Source organism: Notolepis coatsorum (genome assembly GCF_963971535.1).
Source record: "Notolepis coatsorum genome assembly, chromosome: 8".
Taxonomy (NCBI): Eukaryota; Metazoa; Chordata; class Actinopteri; order Aulopiformes; family Paralepididae; genus Notolepis; species Notolepis coatsorum.
Genome location: NC_140172.1, coordinates 65,906,581 through 65,929,001, shown reverse-complemented (window position 1 = coordinate 65,929,001; position 22,421 = coordinate 65,906,581). Strand labels below are relative to the sequence as shown.

The window sequence follows — 22,421 nt, the reverse complement described above, 5'->3', positions numbered from 1 at the left end:
TAACAGCGCCTAAACTTAACCCTTTAACCTTAAGCAACTCCGAAACTATGCCTAACCTTAACCTTAACCATGCCTAACCTTAACCATAAGGCATAACCAACTCCGAAAGAATATTGCCATTCTCTAAGACAAATTCTAACCTTAACCAGCTCCTTAACAGCGCCTAAACTTAACCTTTCTAACCATAACCAACTCCGAAACAATGCCTAACCTTAACCAACTCCGAAACAATGCTTAAAGTTAACATGCCTAAACTTAACGGCAAACGAATGCACGTTAAAAAAGAAAAAAAAAAATTGAAGGGAATCGAACTTGCCAGCAACGGACGGTAGGATCCACACCAATGCAACGCTGCCAATTGAGCTATTTCTGGATAGTGAAAAAGGGCGTATTACTGCTACATAATGCTGCCGCGGAGCGTGCCGCGCGGCAGAGAAAGTTGCGCGTTCTGAGGCTGCCGCGGGGCGTGGCCGCGCCTGTCACGTGCCTGTCGGGGCCAATCAGGCCTACCCCGGAAGTAACTTACAGTTGCGGAACAGTAACAGGCATCCTGGCTTTGCTAACTACAGTCAAATGGACCGCAAGGCATTCTGGGTATGTTCCCCACAGCAGGGCATCTAGTCTCTCCCAGCCTGTATGGAGTAGTACCTGTTTTGTGTACATACTGACAGATCTTTGGTGGGCATATAGTACATGGAATCATTGTATTTACATTGTATTGATAGTTGATCTGGACTCGTTCATGACTACAAGATTCTCACACTATGGCAATGGTGAGAAGACATACAGTAGTTCTATAACCTTATATAACCTCTCATTGCATCCAGTCACCATGAAACCTGGTCCACCACCACACGGTCATCAATGTCCAGCTTCCATTGGACATCAAGACCATTGGACATCAAGCCAAAACTCTGAATTTGGTAGACCGAATGCCCACCTGCTCTGCTTTTATGTAAACACATTGGTGGCAGACTTCCTCATCCATTCATTCATCCACTCACGCATTCATTCATTCATCCATTCAAGTATCCATTCATCCATCAATCCATTCATTGTAGTAAAGTCAAATGTGTTATTCCCTCCAGAATATTGTTACAACACACGCCGCCACAGGCGTCACCCATCAGATTATTCTCTGTATATTCATTACCATAGATGTAACAGTGAAATTACTTTCCCTCATCTACTGCAGGTGACAGCAAAGTAAAAAATGTGGATGATCTCTCAGAGGAAACAATGGCCAAGTAAGTTGTCTGTTCACATGTACTTGGCATGCAGAATTTAACTCGGATGAGCTGGTTCCATTATCTTAATGTTGTTATTAGTAATTGCTAGGGATGCATCAAAATATCTGTCATCAAAAATATTCGGCCGAAAATAGCAATTAATAACACATTCGGCATTCAGCCGAAAGAGTGACAAGGCTGAAACTTTTACAGAATGTGTGTTTTTTTTGTTTATTTTATTGTAGCAAAAGTATAGACAGAAATGTGATGCTAGTTTCCAAATAATTAGATTATCTCTATGGCTGTTTGCTCTCCTGCAGCTATTGATGACGCGCTCAAACCCCAAACGCATCACATTAATTTCCTATGAGAGCCTGATGCAAACGTTGCCGCCAAGCTCCTCCTACTCAGCCGCTCAGACCGTGGTTCAAACAGTGTCGTCAAGCTCCTCCTACTCAGCCGCTCAGACCGTGGTTCAAACAGTGTCGTCAAGCTCCTCCTACTCAGCCGCTCAGACCGGGGTTCAAACAGTGTCGTCAAGCTCCTCTTACTCAGCCGCTCAGACCGGGGTTCAAACAGTGTCGTCAAGCTCCTCCTACTCAGCCGCTCAGACCGGGGTTCAAACAGTGTCGTCAAGCTCCTCCTACTCAGCCGCTCAGACCGGGGTTCAAACAGTGTCGTCAAGCTCCTCTTACTCAGCCGCTCAGACCGGGGTTCAAACAGTGTCGTCAAGCTCCTCCTACTCAGCCGCTCAGACCGGGGTTCAAACAGTGTCGTCAAGCTCCTCTTACTCAGCCGCTCAGACGGTGGTTCAAACAGTCAAGCTCCTCCTACTCAGCCGTTCAGACAGTGGTTCAAACAGTCAAGCTCCTCCTACTCAGCCGCCCAGACCGTGGTTCAAACAGCGCCGGCAACTCATGCTGATCTGTGAATGCAATGCACTCCGGACTCTGAACCCATGCACTGTATTTCAAGACATATAGTGAAATGAAGGTGGCCATGCCCGCCTTGATTGTGCAAAAAATACAATAATAATAGAATAATATCCCCCGCGTGGGACGGTATCCGTACGGGGACGACGTTAAACAGACTTGGGTTTGCACCACTCCCCTGCCCTGCACGCAGTGGAATCCGGGTGAACATTCTGGCGATTTTATACTTGGCCATCGAGACTTTGTGACTGTACTTGATCCATGGTATAAAAACCATGACTTTGTTGTGGGGGAAAATCAGCATGCAAGCCGCCTTCTGCCACATCCTCACCTCCCATCGAGAGGCAGGGTCTAGTTAATATGAGTGGGCGGAAATTAGACTTGCTGCATCCCCAAATAGTCGTTTTCACTGTGTGTTCCAGTAGGAAGAGAATAGCAGTCTTTTCAAAGCCCTCTGACTTTTGAGGGAAGGGAATTCTTAATTCATATGAGGGGGGTGGTTATTTGGAAGAATTCAACTTTGTAAAGGGAAACCACTTATAACTCCTGAATATTATTCCTATGCCATAGTACAGTCCAATCTGAATTGGTGACTAATTAAAACACTGTTGTCCTTTTTGAATTGGAAACATTGCATATGATGCTGAATATGGATGTAATTAGATTAGATTAAAATGTATTGTCGTCATACAACAGTGCAAATGTAACAGTAAAGTGCAGTAGTAGGTAGTAGTAAGTCATACTGGCCAGTGGTATAATATGTTCGGTAATATTGAAATTTCCGCCTTTCTTAACTCTTTCAGTGCCACTCACGAGATTTCTCGTGTTTTTTTATAGGTGGTTGCTAGCCACTCACGAGATTTCTCGGAATTATTATTATTATAATTTTTTTGCGATCTGAAAAATTATTGCATCACCCGAGCCTACCCGAGTATTGCCGAGCTGCGCCAGTGATCACTGTGGAAAAAAGCGCCCCCTGTCGTCTCCCAGATGACATAAGTGATTTTGGAATGGACTCAATGAAAATGAATGGGGAAAAAAATCCGGTACTCCACATTTTCCAGTTCACTGATCCAGCCGGGGTTACTAGAGTTCATTCTGGAGCCTCAGATCCCCGCGGATCATGGAGATCCACTGTGTCGCGTTGGATCCATACACGTATCGATTTTTTCGAATGGTGATCAGGAATTGGAATATACCAGTTGGATACCATCTGATGTCAGGTAAGGACTCTATGTTATCAGTGGTAGGATAATCAGAGTAAGTTTGATGAAGTTATAAGCTGTTTTGTGAAATGTCTTCTTTCGGTTTCAATGTAAAACTCCGAGAGGAAATCAACGAGGTGATTATCCGCGCGCGGCCGTAATGTGCGTGCGTGCACGTATAATATTGATCATCTAGCGTTTATTTGAAAACGATTCATAAAAAGGCCGACGAATATCAACGTTGTGGAATATTCTACTAAAAGACGATTTTCATAGAATGCTCCAGAATGAGCTGTTTTTTATATCAAAACGGGGGCTTTTCTAACTGCTCTGAAACGGCAACGACGCGATAAAAAAACAATCTGCCTTCACAGCACTGTCTGGAAAATAGTCTTTGATAATGCGATGGGCAGATTAGACACATAGCCATAATCTAAAACATAGATTAGGCGATATTAACGTTAACATTGGCGCGGATGGTGGCATTCAAGCGGTAAAATGGAAAACCAGGCGTGGCACTGAAAGAGTTAATTACTTTAAAATCCCCCTTTTTCCCTTCTACTCCTGGGATGTTCATCCAAATTATTCAGATTGAGATTATTTTATTGTCACTTTATTGTCATTTTAAATGTACATACGTTCAGAAAAACGTGAGATGCTTGTTTTTCCCAGCTAAGGTAAAAAAGAACTGCGGAAAAATAAGAAATGCATTATTCTACAGTGTAAGTAGCAGCAGTGTGTGCGTGTAATAAGTAAATATGTGTGCTTGTGTGGTGTGTAAGTCACTTAACACTTTCCGTGCCGCGGGTCCGGTGCCCCGGAACCCTGTTGCATGCCAACGCCCACTTCAATGATAGAGCTCTCATATTTGCGAACGCATAAACGATATCTTAAATTATGGCTATGTGTATAATATGGCCGTCGCTAGGCCTGTCACGATAACACATTTTGCTGGGCGATTAATTGTCCCAGAAATTATTGCGATAAGTGATATTATTGCGGTTTTGAGAGAAATAATTTTTTTGAGAAATGTATTTCCCAAAAGTTTTCAATCAACTTTTTTTTTTTTACTAATATAATGATAATAGCATAATAATGCAAGGAAACCGTTTCAAAGTGCAATAAACCTTTATTTAACATTGGAAGACATTTTAAATATCCTAAATTACTACCTAACCAATCAGATATGAGGTAGCGTCAGAAGCAGAGTAACCTCGTTCCCAGTTTTATCTCCGTGAGAGCAATGATAAAACAAGAAGCAGGTTGCTACGTTTACTGTAGGAAGGGGCTTTTAGACCCATGTTTTTATTTTTTGCTTCGAAAAGAGGGACGTGGGACATTAGGTAAAATGGCTGTGCAGTATACAACCAAAAGCGGGACACCTGGTCACCCTAATTGTGGCTCGCGTTTGTTTACTGTGGCTCGCGGATTATGTGATGGGCAAGCTACTTGGAAAATGTAGTAAGCTACACTACCAGTTACTCTCGATTAAAATATAGCTCAACAATAATCAAATAAACACAAATATATACTATCTCTATTGGAATGGAGACTTTTCAGCACAGGATAAAATAGGGATGGGCAAAAAAAAACAGATCGATTGATCACATGATGTACTTGAGTACTCGTGGAGGAAAACGCTGTACAAAATAAACGTCTTTTCCGGTGTTTTAGACTTTGCTCTTTTATTTTGAAACCCACCGACCGGAAGTATTGTTGTTATTATCCTAGCAGAACCTATGAGCGGACAACTTGTGTCGTCCAGTTCTGTGTTTTTGAGCTAATGATAAAACAAATGTTGAGATTGTTGGTGAACAACTAACTTTAGGTTAGTTTTAACGTTAGCTACTAACGTTAGATGCAGCTACTACAGGCAATCAACGATGAGGAGGAAGCGTCATAGCATCAACGCTAGATCTTTAATCTTTATTTAGCAGTCCAGTTTCTCCGGGCAGTAGCGTATAGCGTTTGTTAACGCTACATCACTACTTGGGTCTAAAAATAGCTACACTACAAAGAACGCTACTTGGTTCAAAAGGAGCGACGCTACCATCACGCTACTGAGAAATGTAGTTAAGCTATGTAGCGTTGCTACTGCCCAACATACGCATGGTGCTCACTAGGGGTGGGAATCACCAGTTTCATCATGATACGATACGATATCGATTCTTTGGACAACGATACGATATTTGCCGATATCACAAAGTCTCTCACGATACAATACGATACGATTAGATTCAGGTGCCTGCGATCGATATGAGATGATATCATATGCCCATTTAACACAATCAGTTATGCGACTCGCCACAGGATTTTCAAAATAAGAGTATCGATATGAATCGATCTTATTACATCGCATCGATCCGATTCGATCGTTGATAATTACATCGATGTATCGATCTGGATCGATGTATCGTCCCACCCCTAGTGCTCACAGGAGCTCCCGTGCTGTACTCTGTAGTAACGTCAGCGGCCCGCCTCCCCACACGGAGAGGTACTGGTTCCCGCCTCATTAAAACAAACACGCAAATAGCAATTAATTGCGCCCGTCAAAATCATTGCATTCATTTTCATTATTGCGCGATAAATTGATTTATTGCTTATTGCAACAGGCCTAGCCGTCGCTTATCAATGACTTGTTTGCAGTCAACATTGTCGAAACGGATTGTTTTTTAATCGGTTCATTTCCGTTTTATACCATTTTGAAAAACTCGTTTTTTGAAAGTTTCAGGAAAATATAAAGATTCTGTGATAATCGCCCTTTACTGGAATATACTGGAATACACAAAAAACGTTGTAATTTTTCTGCCTATTTATGAATCGTTTTCAAATAAACGCTAGATTATCGATAGTATATATGTACTTATGCACGCTATAGAAGCGGGCTGAAAAATCGATTATCCATTTCCTGATCAGCACACACACACACGCATACACACACAGGGCCCACGTTGATATCTCTGTGAAAAAAGCTCTGATTATCCTAAGAAAGACTGGTAAAATAGATTCCTTACCTCAGATGTTCTCCAAAAAGATTATTCCAATTCCTGATCGCCATTCCAAATATCGACGCGTTTATTGATCCAACCCTGGGTGGTCGAAACACAGATTCCACGCTGTTCTGATGGTCCACAATGAATCCGATCGGCTCGAGTTACATGCCTGAGAAGTAAAATGTGGAAGCAGGATTTTTTTCCCCCATGCGTTTCATTCAATCCAATCCAAAGGGGTGCAGTACCACAGGGAGAGACGATAGGGGGCGGTATTTTCCCAATGGAGCTCAGAGAGAGTTTGCAGTGGTAACGTGAGGCTAGATTGATGAAATATGAATGGAAATCGCTAATAAAAAAAAACGAGATCTATCGTCGTTGGCACTCAACGGTCGGCATGAACTAACGAGAAATCTCATTGCTGGCACTCGTGTTAAGGTGCTTTTGTGTGTATGCTCATGTGATAATTTAGACTTAGAGTATCTGTCTGTAGTAGACTTCAGTACCATCTGTCAGATGGCATGAGCTCAAACAATGTGTGGTTTGGGTGGCTGGGTCTTTCAGAATCCTGTGTGCCTTGCTGACGCACCGCTCGGTCAATACACTGTCTATGGTGGGTAGCTTGCATCCGCAGATCTTTTTGACCATTCGCACTACTCTCTCCAGTGCTCGGCGGTCGTTCTGGTTGGCGTTTCCAAACCATGCGGTGGTGCATCCCGTCAGTATACTATACTCTCTGTGGTGCCTCTGTAGAAGGCCCTCAAGATGTGTTTATGAAACCAACATGTTAAAATATAAATTAGATAGTGATGGGTGTCGTAGAAAATATCATGTCATTATAGATCTGTGTTGAGATATCATTTTATCTTTGTACAGCTTGACTGTTTATGCCCAGCTAGTTTAATGTGTGTGTGTGTCTTTAAAAGGTCCAAAGTACCCAGTTAGCCAAAGCAAGAGAGAGAGAGAGATAGTTCTCCAACTTGTGTGAGTTGGAGTGATATCCTGGTTGTTCCCCACCTAGGTTATCTAACTATTGCGCTGGTGCAACTAGAAACACTGGCCTGGCCTGCTTCTAAGTTCAGTGGCCTGACTGCATACATTTTTATTATTTTTTTTTGACAAAAAAAAAAACCCTGCTCTATAGGATGGTTGGTTGGTCCATAAAAATTCACAGTCGCAGCTTTTACAAATTCTCGCTCATGACGACTCTATTCTCACAAAACTAAAAATATCAACTACTCAGTAACTCGTCCAGTCGTGATGACATTTTAAATGTGTCTATGATGTTCTGCTGCCGCCATTTAAATTTCTTTATAAACACATCTTTCCTGCTCCTCCCAGGCCGTTCACTTGATTCTCATTCAACCTCTTGTGTGGAATCCACTGAAAGATAACAGCGTTTCTAGCCTTTGATAATTTAATCCACTCGTCACCTGCTGCTCCGTGACTGGCCTCCGCGTTGTGTTATTTTACTTGGATATCTCATTAGCTGTCTCACACTGTATCAACCCCTGTTAGTACATCCGTAGTCAGAAGAAACGACACTGCAACGTGATCTCTTTCCTGATGTTTATTTTCATAAACATAGCTTCGTACGTGATGTAACCCATTCTGTAATGTCCTTGAACAGTCTAAAACTAAATTCATTATTCTCCACCGTCTCTTCTCTCATTAGTCCAATGATTCTGAGGCCTCGTCGTAGCCAACAACCATTCCCTGTTAGCCGAAGCTAGTGATGATGTGGCACTTCCCCTCCCCCACCCAGCGAGGATGAGGAGGGATTTCAAAGTCTCTGATCAGCGCGCATGCTTGATTCCACGTTGTGTCTTAACACTTTGTATGCCACTCACGGCTTTTCTCGCGTTTACGCCCCGACCATTGAATGCCACGTCACGAGTATTCTCTTTTTTTTATTTTTATTTTTATTTTTTTTTAATATTAGCGATCTGAAATCATATTGCATCACGCAAGCCTACCGTTGGAGATCCAGGGACCGCCGGCGCTCAGATGTGAAAAAAGCGCCCCCTATCGTCTCCCAGATGGTAAATCACCCTTTTGGAATGGACTCAATGAAAGTGAATGGGAGAACGGATTTCTGACTCCACATTTTACTTCTCACTGATGCAGCCGGGGTCTACCAGAGTTCATTCTGGAGCCTCTGAGCCACGGCGAATATGGGTTATACTGTACACACGATGGATCAATACAATTATCGATTTTTTCGAATGGCGATCGGAAATTGGAATAAACCATTTGGATACCATCTGACCTCAGGTAAGGAATCTATGTTATCAGTGTTAGGATAATCAGACTCGTTTTCACGGATATATAAGCGTTTATGTGATATGTGATATGGCTGTTTTGACTGTAAAAGCCATGAGGAAATAAGAGCAGCGATTATCAGCGCACGGCACGAGCGTGCGTGCGCACACATATACTATCGATCATCTAGCGTTTATTTGAAAACGATTCATAAATAGGCCGACAAATGACAACGTTCTGGAATATTCCAGTAAAAGGCGATTATCATAGGCATGGGTTGTTTTTTTCCCGAAAACGGGTGATTTTCAAAATGCTATCAAACGGAAATGAAGCGATAAAAAAACAATCTGCCTTGACAATGTTGACTGGAAAATGATTCTTTGATAAGCGACGGGCAGATTAGACACATAGCCATAATTTAAAACATAGATTAGGCGATATTAACGTTAACATTGGCCGTGGATGGTGGCATTCCAGCCGGTAAAAAGGAAAACACGGCTGGTGCTCAGTGTTAATCTAACTTACCCCGGAAGGAACTCGCATCTCATAACGTCTCCCCCTAGCAACGGGCCCCGCCCCCTCTTCTCGTTACTACGTGACACGCTACCATGGCAACGGCTGGTCACCTTTAACACACTAAACGTCCGTCTCTATCTATGTCAAACTCTCCCTGTAGCTCTGACCAAACCTCCCCCAGTGCTTATCAGTGTTTATGTTAACAACCTGCCGACGACCTTGGAGCCCAGGGCTCTATTAGCCTGTGGCTTCCAGTCTAACTTGAAAACACACACCACTAAATACTGTCCTCCTCATCTGAGATCTAATAGCAGATGCTGTCATCCACCGATATTTTACATTATATACACATTGAAAAAGATAGATTCCTTCACTAGGGACATCCATTTTTAGAAGCTGTATAAAGAAAACGAGTATCCCAAGCAGTTTGACCAGATTAGGGGCATAGTCAAAAGGTGTCATTGAGCATCGGGACGTTTCAGGGTTATATCCTGCTGTTGACCACCATAGGTTTATGGAATGCACCTGATTGGATAAATGTCATGCTGGTGCTCTAGTGCGACATCTAGTGGCTAAATTTGATCTATAGCACCTTAAGTATGTTTATACTTATTATTATTTTGGTGTGTTATAGCGTATGTGTGTATTCATGCTTTTGTTATTCTCTAAAAATGAGTGCTCATTGGCTGTTTTCTCTTCACAAGGGATATTGGCAAAGTAGTGGAGGTACTCTATGGCGAGAATCCTCCTCCAATCATGATTATTGGACACAGCATGGGCGGAGCTATTGCAGTTCATACAGCTGCAGCCAATCATATACCATCCCTTATTGGCCTTTGTGTCATTGATGTCGTAGAAGGTAAGTGTCAGTGGAACATAGTTTTTGTGGTTGTGTATCATAACATCTTAGATTAGATTAGTTTCATTATACAGCACAAGTACAGTACAATGAAAATAAGTTTCGATATTACTACAACTGTACATATTTCTGATTAGCACTACTCAGTAGTACTAATTTGTATATTTTATACCCAGTTTAATCACCTGTACATTGTATATTACTCTTGCACTTTACCGTTACATTTTCAATCTGGTTGGATGCTAAACTTCTTTTCGTTGTATCTTACCAAACATCTTGACTGAAATGTTTTTGTTTATAGTGTCTTGCCAATTCCACATACTGTTGTAATTGGTACGTTGTTCACAATTGTTTTCCATTATTGTGCTCAGGGACCGCGATGGATGCTTTGAACAGTATGCAGAATTTCCTCAGGAGTCGGCCGAAGACGTTTAAGTCCTTGGAGAATGCTATTGAGTGGAGGTAAAATAACGCATACTTACTTGGATGTCATTCCTTGCTTTGTCAGTATATTTTGTTTGTTATTATTTTATTTATTTACAACAATGAGTTTGAACCTTGATGCATGCATTTTTTGTATATGTAGCGGTACATATACAGCTGTGGTATGAAGCGAGCAAAGCATAGCGGTACATAAACAGCTGTGATATGAAGCTAGCAAAGCGTAGTGGTACATATACAGCTGTGATATGAAGCTAGTAAAGCGTAGTGGTACACATGGGCAAAACGGAGTCCATTCTCTTCGGTTCAAATAACAAACTCGGCAAGACCGACGGCTTCTCAGTTACAGTGGGTGACAATATTGTCACAAGGAAAGATGAAATTACCTACCTGGGTTCCATCCTAGAGGCAAATCTCTGTGACAAAATGGCATCCAATGTAATAAAAAAAGTCAACCAACAAACTAGATTCTTGTACCGGATCTCCTCTCTGGTAAACAAGAATACCCTGAAGACTCTGGCAGGAGCACTCATTCAAGGGTACTACGACTATGCTTGCACCTCATGGTACCAAAGCACCTCAAAGGCGCTAAAAACAAGTTTCAAGTTCAAGTTTATTTTTTTTTGTTTTGATCCACTTTTTCTCCCATTTTTCTATATTTTCTCCCATCCCAATTTCGTATCATCCAATTCAACCCTCCCCTGTCACGAACGCTGTTTCTTGCCTCCCACAAGCCGGCTGCAATGTGGACTAAGTCATACATAGCACCCCAGCGTCTCCGTCGTTTGTGGCGAGCGCCTTGCCCACTACACCACGTAGCCGCCTAAGTTCAAGTTTCTTTATTAGTTGTCATACAGAAGTACAGAATACTTTTATACAAAATGCTTCTTTCTGTTACGCTCCAGAGACTGTGCTAGACAAAAATAGATAAGTATAAAATAAAATAAGTATAGCAAGTAAAAAAAAGTTACGTACGTGGACACAAGTGTTCAGTATGTACAATGTTCAATGCAGAGTAGAAGTAACTGAGTTACAATATACTATACAATATACTAATATACAATATACTATATAGTGCAAAGCAGAAATGGGATGAGGTACAATTTAGGTACAATTTACAGTAAGGTGTAATGAGGTATGGGTTGTAGTGCAAATTCTTTACCAATAAATATAAAGTGTGTTTAGGTATTCTAAAGTGTGTAAAGTGGGTGCTGCAGTGAGTTGTTTGTTTAAGTGAGTGTGCGTGTGGATGTGTGTGCTGTGAGTGCGTTTGATGGTTGTTACATAGTGTTATTGTTTGTTGAGCATCCTGATGGCCTGGGGGCGTGTATCCTTTCCGCAACGGAATTCGGTTTCCGGGTTCCTCTGATTGGCCGCGACCCCCACGTGACCCGCCCCCCTATCCACCGATCTGGCGCTGCCGCGGACACGCTCGCGCTCGCTTCCTCAATTTATACGCATGGAAGTATTGACTGAATGAATGAATGAAAACTTTATTTAACAGATTGCAGAATGGGTACAATACAGTACGGCTCAATACACACAATTGTTAAGGGGATGCAGACCAGAGAAAGACGTTTGTCTTGTTTACATCAGGGTCCCCCATTTTCAATTCATATAGAACGACTACGCCGTAACAAATCATTAAAAAAATATACCGTTAACTGGAATATGTTGTGCCTTTACACATATGTTGGATTATGTAATTGGTTTGTCATGACAAACAAATAAAAAAATCGCGATTTACCCGCTAGCTACAACAACACACAGTGATCGCTGAGCTCTGGCTCTGACTACATGCAGTCACTGAGTGTTGTTGTAGCCAGCGGGTAAATCACGATTTTTTTTAATTTGTTTGTCGCGACAAACCAATTACATAATCCAACATATGTGTAAAGGCACAACATATTCCAGTTAACGGTATATTTTTTTAATGATTTGTTACGGCGTAGTCGTTCTATATGAATTGAAAATGGGGGACCCTGATGTAAACAATGAGGAAGCGAGCTCTGCCGTGCACGGCAGAGCGGTGGATAGGGGGGCGGGTCACGTGGGGGTCGCGGCCAATCAGAGGAACCCGGAAACCGAATTCCGTTGCGGAAAGGATACACACGGCCTGGGGATAGAAGCTTCTTCTGAGTCTTTCTGTGCTTGCCATGAGACTCCGGTATCGCTTGCCTGACCGCAGCAGTTCAAAGAGGCAGTTGTTTGGGTGGCTGGAGTCTTTGATAATTCTCTTAGCCTTACCCATGCACCGCTTGTTGTAAATGTTCTGGAGAGTGGGAAGCCCCCCTCCAATTGTGCATTCGGCTGAGATTACAAACATCACAAAACAAACTGGTCAGACTTCTACTTGACCTTACCCCTAGAACCCACCTCACCCCTGCCCACTTTGACAACCTAGGATGGCTTAGAGTAGACGACAGAGTACAGCAACTTGCAATGGGCCTGGTCTACAAGATACACTATACGACTAAGGTACCCATGTACATGTCAAAATACTTCCCAAAGGTCAGTGAATACCACGACCACAACACCAGAGGAAGCTCAACAAATCATGTTAAACCCAGATTCGGCTCAAACAAGGGACTAAACACGTTTCGCAATTATGCCACATCAATGTGGAACGCCCTACCCAAAGCTGTAAAGGAATGTGAATCCCTACCCACATTCAAAACCGCTCTTAAAGAGCACCTACGGGAGGCTGCAATTCGAAACTGGCCACCGTAAATGTCCAAACCCCCCACCCCCACCCCCTCCTAATAGACCGTCTCCTCCCCACCGCATGTATATATTCTCTCCCCGCCGTATGTATATTTCTCTCCCACCCACCCACCCCCTCCTAATGTACAGTCCCCTCCCCATCATATGTATATACTCTGTCAGGATCTATGGGTAACAGTACTGTATATTTGAATATCGTATATGTCACAAATGTAATGGTACTAAATACCTGTATGTCCCTATGCCATAAATGTCATGTATATTGAGTGTCATAAATGTCTATGAATTGAAAATGGGGGACCCTGATGTAAACAAGACAAACGTTTTTCTCTGGTCTGCATCCCCTTAACACTTTGACGACCAGGCCTCGCCATCTAATATGTGGCTGGAGGACAACGCTTTGTAAACAAACCGATGTACTTTTGGACAGCTATATATACAGGGAGCGAAACTTTTTGACTCACCGGCCAGTGGCGGGTAGATGGGAAGAATCTACCCGCCAAGCATATTTCTTACCCGCCAACTTTTTTTTGATAAATTCTTTTTTTATTATTATTTTATATAGATTTTTTTTTTAATAAAATATATATATTATATAATCATACTTGTGATTGTGTTATCTGCGAGACATCGCCACCTCGCTGTCTGCAAACAGCTCCACTGTCTGTGTGTATACTCGAGTGGCCTCCAGCTCCAGCAAGGATTCTCCGGGGGTGCAGCTGGACCCTAAACGCTACATTCAGCATGCAAAAGAATTCTCCGGCGCTGCACCTGGACCCTAGTCAGCAGCCCTCACTCATGCGATGTAAACCAGGGACTCGAATACGCATGTTGTTGTTGTAGGACATTGATGCCAAGAGCTATCTGTAGCTACTGCTGGATGGCGTTGGTGAACTATTTAGTTTACTGCGACATTTCGTAGTGACTAGTTACCTAGCCAACGGAGGTATTATGCACTGGACTATTGCTGGAGGATTTGTTGATGTCGGGAGCTATCCGTAGCTAGCCGGCTGGATAACGTTACACAATGCCTCGTGTATTAAACTAAGTGAATAGTTGACTGGGTCATTTTGTAACGGTAGCTAACGTTATCTCACGAAGGTCCCACACTGACTAGACTAACGTCACGGTGAGGCAATAGCCTCTGTTTACATGCAGGCATACAGGGGTAGGAGCAGCAGTGCTAACTAACGTCACGGTGACTCGGAGGCAATAGCCTCTGTTTACATGCAGGCATACAGAAACAGGTGGGGAGGGGGTAGCAGCAGCAGTGCGCGGTGCGCGCTTCATGTCTGCTGAGACAGCGAGTGAGAACTCCGCTAAAGAATTGGATCATGATTTTCGGTTTTCACATGACTATTTGATTGCCCGTCACACGGCGCTCAGACGTCTCAGTGGGAGGCGCCAAACGTAAAAACTGAGCGCAAATGGCGGGTGGCGCTCTCTAGTTTCGGTCCCTGTATATATATATACTTTATAGTATTGCTATCTGTCCATTCTCATTGTCACTTGAGTGCATAAACCGTGCCTTCATAATGGCTTAAAGAAAATAAAAATCCATCGGTTGGTTGTCATTTTATAGCGTCGTGAATATAAGCTTTATCGCAGTTTTGTCTCGTATTTTTTCTGGAAAGCTATTTATAGGGCTAAAGGCTAGTAACGTTATATCGAACGGCATTTCTGTTGTATATATACACGAATGAAATAAAACAAAATGCTTATCATCCGGACTATGGCAGAGCATCTATGGATGAAATGGGGGCGGCGGGGGACGCCGATTAGTATTATTGATTAGCAATACAGTGCGTTCAAGTAGCCACATTCACTGATCGATCGCTTGCGTTTTACAACAATGTCTGATCCGGCTGTAATTTGGGTGAAGAGTGTCCTACTGTCAGCCCATGTGATCGCCGGCAGCATTTCCCCATTATTCATCGGCATCTGGTAGATCGATATGTCCATTGGCTGATCATAAATCCCATTATTCTAGGCTGAAATCTGCGCTTCGAACCGTGATCAACGGTGGAGGATGTTCGCTTGGGATCCAGGCTCATATGAAACGCCCATAGACGGTAAAATAATTTTTTTCCCCATTCGCCCTCAATGATACTGCAGTGGAGCGATGGCGCCCCTAAGAGGATCTGGCCGGTATTGCATGTTGCGGAAAACACATATGCGGGTAGATCTGCAGAGTCGATCGGGGACGTTGATACAGTGATTAATATGGAATAAAACGATAACAACTTGCCACGAGTTAACTCAGTGTTTCTCAAAGTGTGGGGCGTGCCCCCCAGGGGGGGGCCCAGAGGCATGACAGGGGGGGGCCTTGAGATTATTTTTTTTATTTAAAAAAATAAATAAATTGGATTACAGAAAAGTATCACTAAAGTGCTATCTGTTGCAGCTGCACTGTTCTCCATGAAAATACCATATTTGGATAAGTTTGACCATTTCTCAATCTGAAAATCATTATTTAATAAAACACAGTCAACACGATTTGGCTTTGGAGACACATTCGTCAAATGGGTTAGATTGCTTTGTACAGGGCTTACGGCAGAAGTTCTGACGAATAGCAAGGTCTCTAAACCCTTTAAAATTAGTAGAAGTTGCCCACAAGGGAGCCCTTTATCGCCCTTACTTTTCATTCTTGCGATCGAACCATTTGCTATAGCGGTGAGGATGCACAGTGATATTCATGGGATTCGAGAAGGTCATATAGAACATAGGATAGCCCTCTTCGCCGATGATGTAATATTAATGCTAAAAAATCTACACAGGTCTATCCCAGCACTCCTAAGTCTTATTGAAACATTTGGGAAAATATCTGGCTATAAAGTGAATCACTCCAAATCATCTATAATGTTACTCAATGAAAGAGAGAGGGAGGATGGGCTTGTTTGTGCTTCTACTCTCAACTCAACAGATACATTCACGTATTTGGGAATAAAAATTGTCCCCGAGGTGAATAAGATTTCTCAGATAAACTATGACCCAATTCTGGAAGCTAGTACTTCTTCAATAGAGCGTTGGACATCCCTACCCATCTCAATTATCGGCAGGATTAATATTCTAAAAATGAATATACTCCCTAAATTTCTCTACCTATTCCAGAATATCCCTTTACCTCCCCCCTCGTCTTTGTTCACAAGAATCAAGAAACTGTTTACCAACTTTATATGGCAAAATAAACGCCCCAGATTACGTCTATCTCTACTTTACCTACCATATGACCGAGGAGGCCTGAAATGCCCAAATATCCAATGGTATTACTGGGCAGCACAATTGCGGACGATCATGTTTTACTTCTCATCGGAGAATCCCCCTGCTTGGATCCATTCAGAATCCTGCTCTGTTAAACCGAGCTTACCCTTGCACCTGTATTTGTATTCTGGAGACCGTAAATATCTGAAGAAAAATACAGACAACCCCATTATTTTAAACATGATAGATGTGTGGTTTGACACACTCAAATATTTGAATATAAATACGTCCCGATCCAGGTTCAGTCCTATTTGGGGCAATGCCAATTTTAAATCAGGGCGAAACGATAGTGGATTTAAAGTATGGGCTGAAAAGGGGTTAAGGAAAGTGCAAGACGTATACAGGGAGGAGGATGAAGTATTCATGTCCTTTGCGGAAATATCTACAAAATATGATATTCCGAAACATCACTTTTTTAAATATCTTCAGCTAAGGAGTTTTATATCATCTCAGAACCATTCATTGGATATACCGAACATTTCCATCTTAGAGGTAGCAGTCACTAGACACTGTTATGGTAAAGGTATAATTTCAATGCTATACGACTTATTTGTATCTGGTTCAGATGAATCATCTGAATCAAAACTGAATCAATGGAACGAAGACATAGAGGAGGAAATATCTTTAGAAGAATGGAGCGTGGCATGTAAAGAGGCACAGAGTCAGACAGTCAGTAGCAACCTAAAACGTATACAATATAAATGGCTGATGCGTACATATATAACTCCTGTTAAATTGCATAAGTTTAATGATAATATTCCAGATACTTGTATTAAGTGTAGTGAGGAAAGGGGGACACTGTTCCACTGCATATGGGAATGTGTGAAAGTGAAAACCTTCTGGCAAGATGTTATTGATCTGATCGATCAAATCTTATCAAAGAAGTTGCCATTGAATCCCAAGCTTTTTATTCTTGGTTTATATCCTACCACCCCACATCTACAACGCAAATAGTTTAGATTTATAGATATGTGCATATTACAAGCAAAACGTGTAATAGCTCTTAATTGGAAAAATGTTGATGGACCAAGAATTGGTATGTGGATTAAAGAAATGGCTTCAAATATGTCAATGGAAAAGATGGTGTATATTGTTAGACGTAAACAAAACATTTTTGATAATGCCTGGGGACCATTTGTGTACTTCTTAAAGCATAATACGAATGTTGGGAACTTGCTTCAACAAGAACGGGATTAGGGGGAGTACTGTGGGACAACTCTTATTATTGTGTAAAAACGACAAGAAACACCCTTTACTTAATGTGTAAAACATTTTGGTTGTATTATTATTTATTTATGTTTATTTTTTATTTAAATCTGTATCCTTCCTATGTGAACCTGTTTTTGAAGTTAATTATTATTTTGTGTGGGGTGGGGTTAGGGGAGGGAGAACGGGGTGAAAATGTTTGCTGAATACTGCTCTGCTGATATACATGTTGTAATTTGCAAACTAAAACCCAATAAATATATTGTTAAAAAAAAAAAAACACAGTCACCAAGATCACCAAGTTACTCTGGATAATTCTTTTTACAGACAACATTGAGACAAAGCTTCCTGACACATCTCCATCCAAACTCTTGGAAGAAATCTCATCTGATACCACCTGGAGAGCTAGTTTCAGAGTGTGGTGCTGAGTACCAAGTATCTCATGATGCAGCAGTTAAGGTGTTGATACCATTCAGCACCACATATCTGTGAAGCTGGCTTTTCATCCATGACAGCTCTGAAAACAAAATATAGGGCCAAGTTGAGCCTTGAGGATGCCATGCGTGTTGCCTTGTCAAAGACTGACAGCAATAAAGACTGTTTGCTTATTTCCTATGTTCGCTTTGTAAATTCCCTGAGTGAAGATCTGCTGTTTTGCAAATATGTCAAAAACAGAGTGACAGCTGATGAGCTCTTCAAAATTATTGACAGTTACCTGACAGAACATGGACTGAAATGGGAGAACTGTGTGGGCTTTTGCTCTGACGGTGTGCAGGCTATGGCAGGGAAAAGGAGGGGGCTACAGGCGCTCATCAAGGGGGTCTCGCCAAACGTGCAATGGACGCACTGTAAATTCACAGAGAGGCGCTAGCGTCAAGACAGCTTAGCCCTGAGCTGAATGAGGTTTTGACAGAAGTTATAAACGTGCTAAATTTCATCTAAACCCGACCCCTGAAAGCGCGCCTGTTCTCTGCGCTGTGTGAGGAGATGGGAGCTGACCATTCTGCAGTGCTGTTTCACAGCGAGGCAAGGTGGCTCTCGCGAGGGAAGGAGTTGTCAATTTGAAAGGTCACGATATTGGTGTTATTTCAATACATTTAAACATGGCCCATTTCATGACTATTTTGTTGGGGCGAGGGGCGGGGGGGCCCAAAATATTTTGGTCCACCAAAGGGGGGCCTGACAGAAAAAGTTTGAGAAGCACTGAATTAACTCGTGGCTCTGGTCCACAACGCATGGCACCAAAACCAGAGTTAACTCGTGGCTGGTCCCCATTGTGTTAACAATTGTGTGTATTGAGCCGTACTGTATTGTACCCATTCTGCAATCTGTTAAATAAAGTTTTCATTCATTCATTCATTGGTACATATACAGCTGTGATATGAAGCTAGCAAAGCGTAGTGGTTAGGGGTGTAACGGTACGTGTATTCGTCCCGCGAATTTACGGTACGGCCATCACGGTGCGGTACGCGCGCCATACGGCGAATACGCCTCAGCGCAAACACACCAGTTGCACATGCGAGAACAGAGCGCGGCACACCGTCACAGTCGGGATACAGACTCGAGCGAGCGAGGGAGAGAGAGCGACAGAGAGGGAGAGAGAGAGAGAGAGGGGGAGAGAGAGAGAGAGAGAGAGACAGAGGGAGAGAGGGACACGGAGCACCCCACACACACGGCACGCGTGGGGAAACACACACGCAGTCGGGAGCGCGCGCAAAACACTCCGCATCCCTCCCTCTCCAACTTCAGTTCAGAGCGGCGAAAGTGCACGAGAAAGGCACATTTACATTGGAACAGCTGCAGGGTCGTTTTCTTGTGCGCTCAATAACGTTAACCAAATGAAACCAATGGAAAGAAACACACACATGCGCCAACAAACACATCAACATTCTCCCCCGCCGGACTCACAGGCACAAGCACAATCAAATAAAAAGAAGAAACATACTTTTCCGGACAGATCATCTGAGCTCCACTGTGTCCAAATATCCAAATAATCCTCTGCCATTGTTGTAAGTAACATGTCATCTGTTCCTGAACACAGAATGACACCAGTATCACTGACTACCACGGCAAGCATATAGAAAATTATTCTATTTAATAATAATTATTATTATTATCATAAATATAATGTATATAAAAAAATATATATAATTATTATAAATATTTCTTTTCTGTTGTACCGAACTCGTACCGAACCGTGACCCCAATACCGAGGTACGTACCGAACCGTGGCTTCTGTGTACCGTTACATATACAGCTGTGATATGAAGCTAGTAAAACGTAGTGGTACATATACAGCTGTGATATGAAGCTAGTAAAGCGTACTGGTACATACAGTATACAGCTGTGATATGAAGCAAGTAAAGCGTAGTGGTACATATACAGCTGTGATATGAAGCTAGCAAAGCGTAGTGGTACATATACAGCTGTGATATGAAGCTAGCAAAGCGTAGTGGTACATATACAGCTGTGATGAAACTAGCAAAGCATAGTGGTACATACATACTAGGGGTGGAACGGTTCACAAAATCGACGGTTCGGTTCATATCGCGGTTTTCGGTTCGGTATACGTTGTTTTAATTTTTTATTTTTTTTAACACTCCAAAAATACACAATCAACATAAGATATATAGCCTAAAAATAATCCCAACTTTTCAGTTATTCTCAAGGACGTAGTCATGCAAAAACTGAAAGAATGAGGCCATTTGACATCAGGCACATTATTTTGACAGTGACGGTTAGAGCTAGGAGAGATTTTGGTACAGCAAGAGGGGAGGCATTGCTGATTTAAACATGCTTCTCATTTATTTGGTAAAAAAAAATGTTTACCTTTTAATAATGTTTGGCACACAAAGACCGAACTGACTGAAAAATATAGGCAATTTTTTTTACTTATTAACTTATTGCAAACAAAAAATTATTAAACCTTTCCATTTTTGTGGCCACATTATAGACAAAGGCCAACATAAAGTATGCATAGCCTAATGCTCAACCAGCACTAGACTTTCTTATCAAAATGTAAAAGTCACAGAAAAGATGATTAGGGTTTTAAATAAGGACGTTTATGGGGTTTCTTGTATTAATAATAATTTGCACTAAGGAATGTTGTAACTGTTATCTTTAAAAAAAAGGAGATGTTACAAGGGAATGGGGAATATAAACCCGCCCACACAGTGGTGTGTGGAGTTGGTATGTCCCAGCAGGGACCAGGATGTTATGGGTTGCAGACGCACACGCTCTAGTCTCCTGGCTCGTTATTGAACACAAACAGTTATCTTTGAACCTCTGTTGTCAAGCCTCGTCAATATACCCCCCTTCCCCACTAATCGAACTGGTGTCGTGGAGTCACTTCTCTGTGAGCGTTTCCACGGTTAGCTTGCGGCTAACATTAGTTAGCTCGCGGCTAAAGTTAGTTAGCTCGTAGCTAACGTAACGTTAGCCTAGCTCAAGGCTAACGTTATATAACCAAACAATACACACATGCCCCGAACCGTGGAGGTCGTACCGAATGGTGTATGGTACGACCTCCACGGTTCGGGGCATGTGTGTATTGTTCGGTACACGGTTCGAATGCGTACCGTTCCACCCCTAGTACATACAGTATACAGCTGTGATATGAAGCTCAAGCTAGTAAAGCGTAGTGGTACATATATAGCCGTGATATGAAGCTAGTAAAGTGTAGCAGTACATGTATAGTCGGGAACCAGCGACTCTCTCGCTGGGCTCACTGTGACATTACTGTACACACTTCTACGCAGAGCTGTCAATACGCCTGTACATCACAGTACACACACACATATTGTATTATCTTGCTCCGCAGAGATAATGCACAGCAATATACCAGCAATATTGTCAGTCAAAACAATCAGCTTATAGACTTGAAACTTGTTTTTAAATGTTTCTAAAACCAAACCAATGAATTTTTCTAACGCCAGGAAGATACCTGTGCCCCCTCCCAGTGTGTTCTCCTTACAAGGAAACAGATCGATTTAGTGCTGTAGGATATTGTGCATATCATGAAGAACGTGCTCAGTCAACTGAGATCCAGTTAATAAAGTTTATTAGCCAGACAGATAGAATATATATACAAGATAGTTAGATACATGGCTGAGGCTTCCGCCCCAGGTGATCAGCTGAAAATGACCCAGGTAGTGAAGACCGATTGTTGTCGGGAGGAGCCCTTTATAGTGTGAAACCGGGGGGGGGGGGGGGGGACACACACACACTCATAATAGGTAAAACGAGTGGGGGTGGGAGACATAGGATAGGGGACAATGGTGATGGGAGGGGGACATTTGATATCCACGACAGTTTGGTACTTTTCTCTTATTAATGTAAAATAAAACGTCTTGGTTTGGGTCTAACAATCACATAGTAATCCAAAATTTTAAACAATGTGATGGTAATCTGATGGTTAATAATTTACTTAATAAAAGTCAATTGAAGTCTTTAACTTGGTGGTTGAAAGAAAAGCTTAAAATTGAAGATTTAATTAAGATTGACTGGATTAAGGTATGTGTGTTATTTTGATATCAGAGATGTGGGAATAGATATCACTTTCTTTTATTAATAATGGTCTGATTTAACCACTCAAATACCTATATCAATGAGTGGTCCTCAACTCTGATATCAAACAACAAACAACATAATCATTAGAAACTATAGCTGTGCACATATCTTGGCCTGGCACTTACCTCCAGTCATTCACGTTGTGAATCAGACATTTAAGTGTTAACTATGTGTCTTCATGATAATATCAATGGGAGCTAAAATCATGGTTGCACACATACAAACAT

At 42.1% G+C, this 22,421-nt stretch overlaps 1 protein-coding gene across 5 annotated transcripts in view; it reads left to right on the top strand.

Moving 5' to 3' along the window:
* ppme1 (protein phosphatase methylesterase 1) overlaps positions 1-22,421 on the top strand; it is a gene marked incomplete at its 3' end in the record, with an annotated part of 87,294 nt that overhangs the window by 9,739 nt on the left and 55,134 nt on the right. For 3 of the 5 annotated variants that reach the window (XM_084320908.1, XM_084320909.1, XM_084320910.1), the window contains exons 5-7: positions 1,196-1,247; positions 9,839-9,993; positions 10,365-10,455. In XM_084320908.1, coding sequence (XP_084177034.1) covers positions 1,196-1,247; positions 9,839-9,993; positions 10,365-10,455 — 298 coding nt within the window. Of the gene's footprint in view, positions 1-827; positions 924-1,195; positions 1,248-9,838; positions 9,994-10,364; positions 10,456-22,421 lie in introns of all 5 variants that reach the window. The other 2 variants (XM_084320906.1, XM_084320907.1) reach the window with 1 other exon arrangement.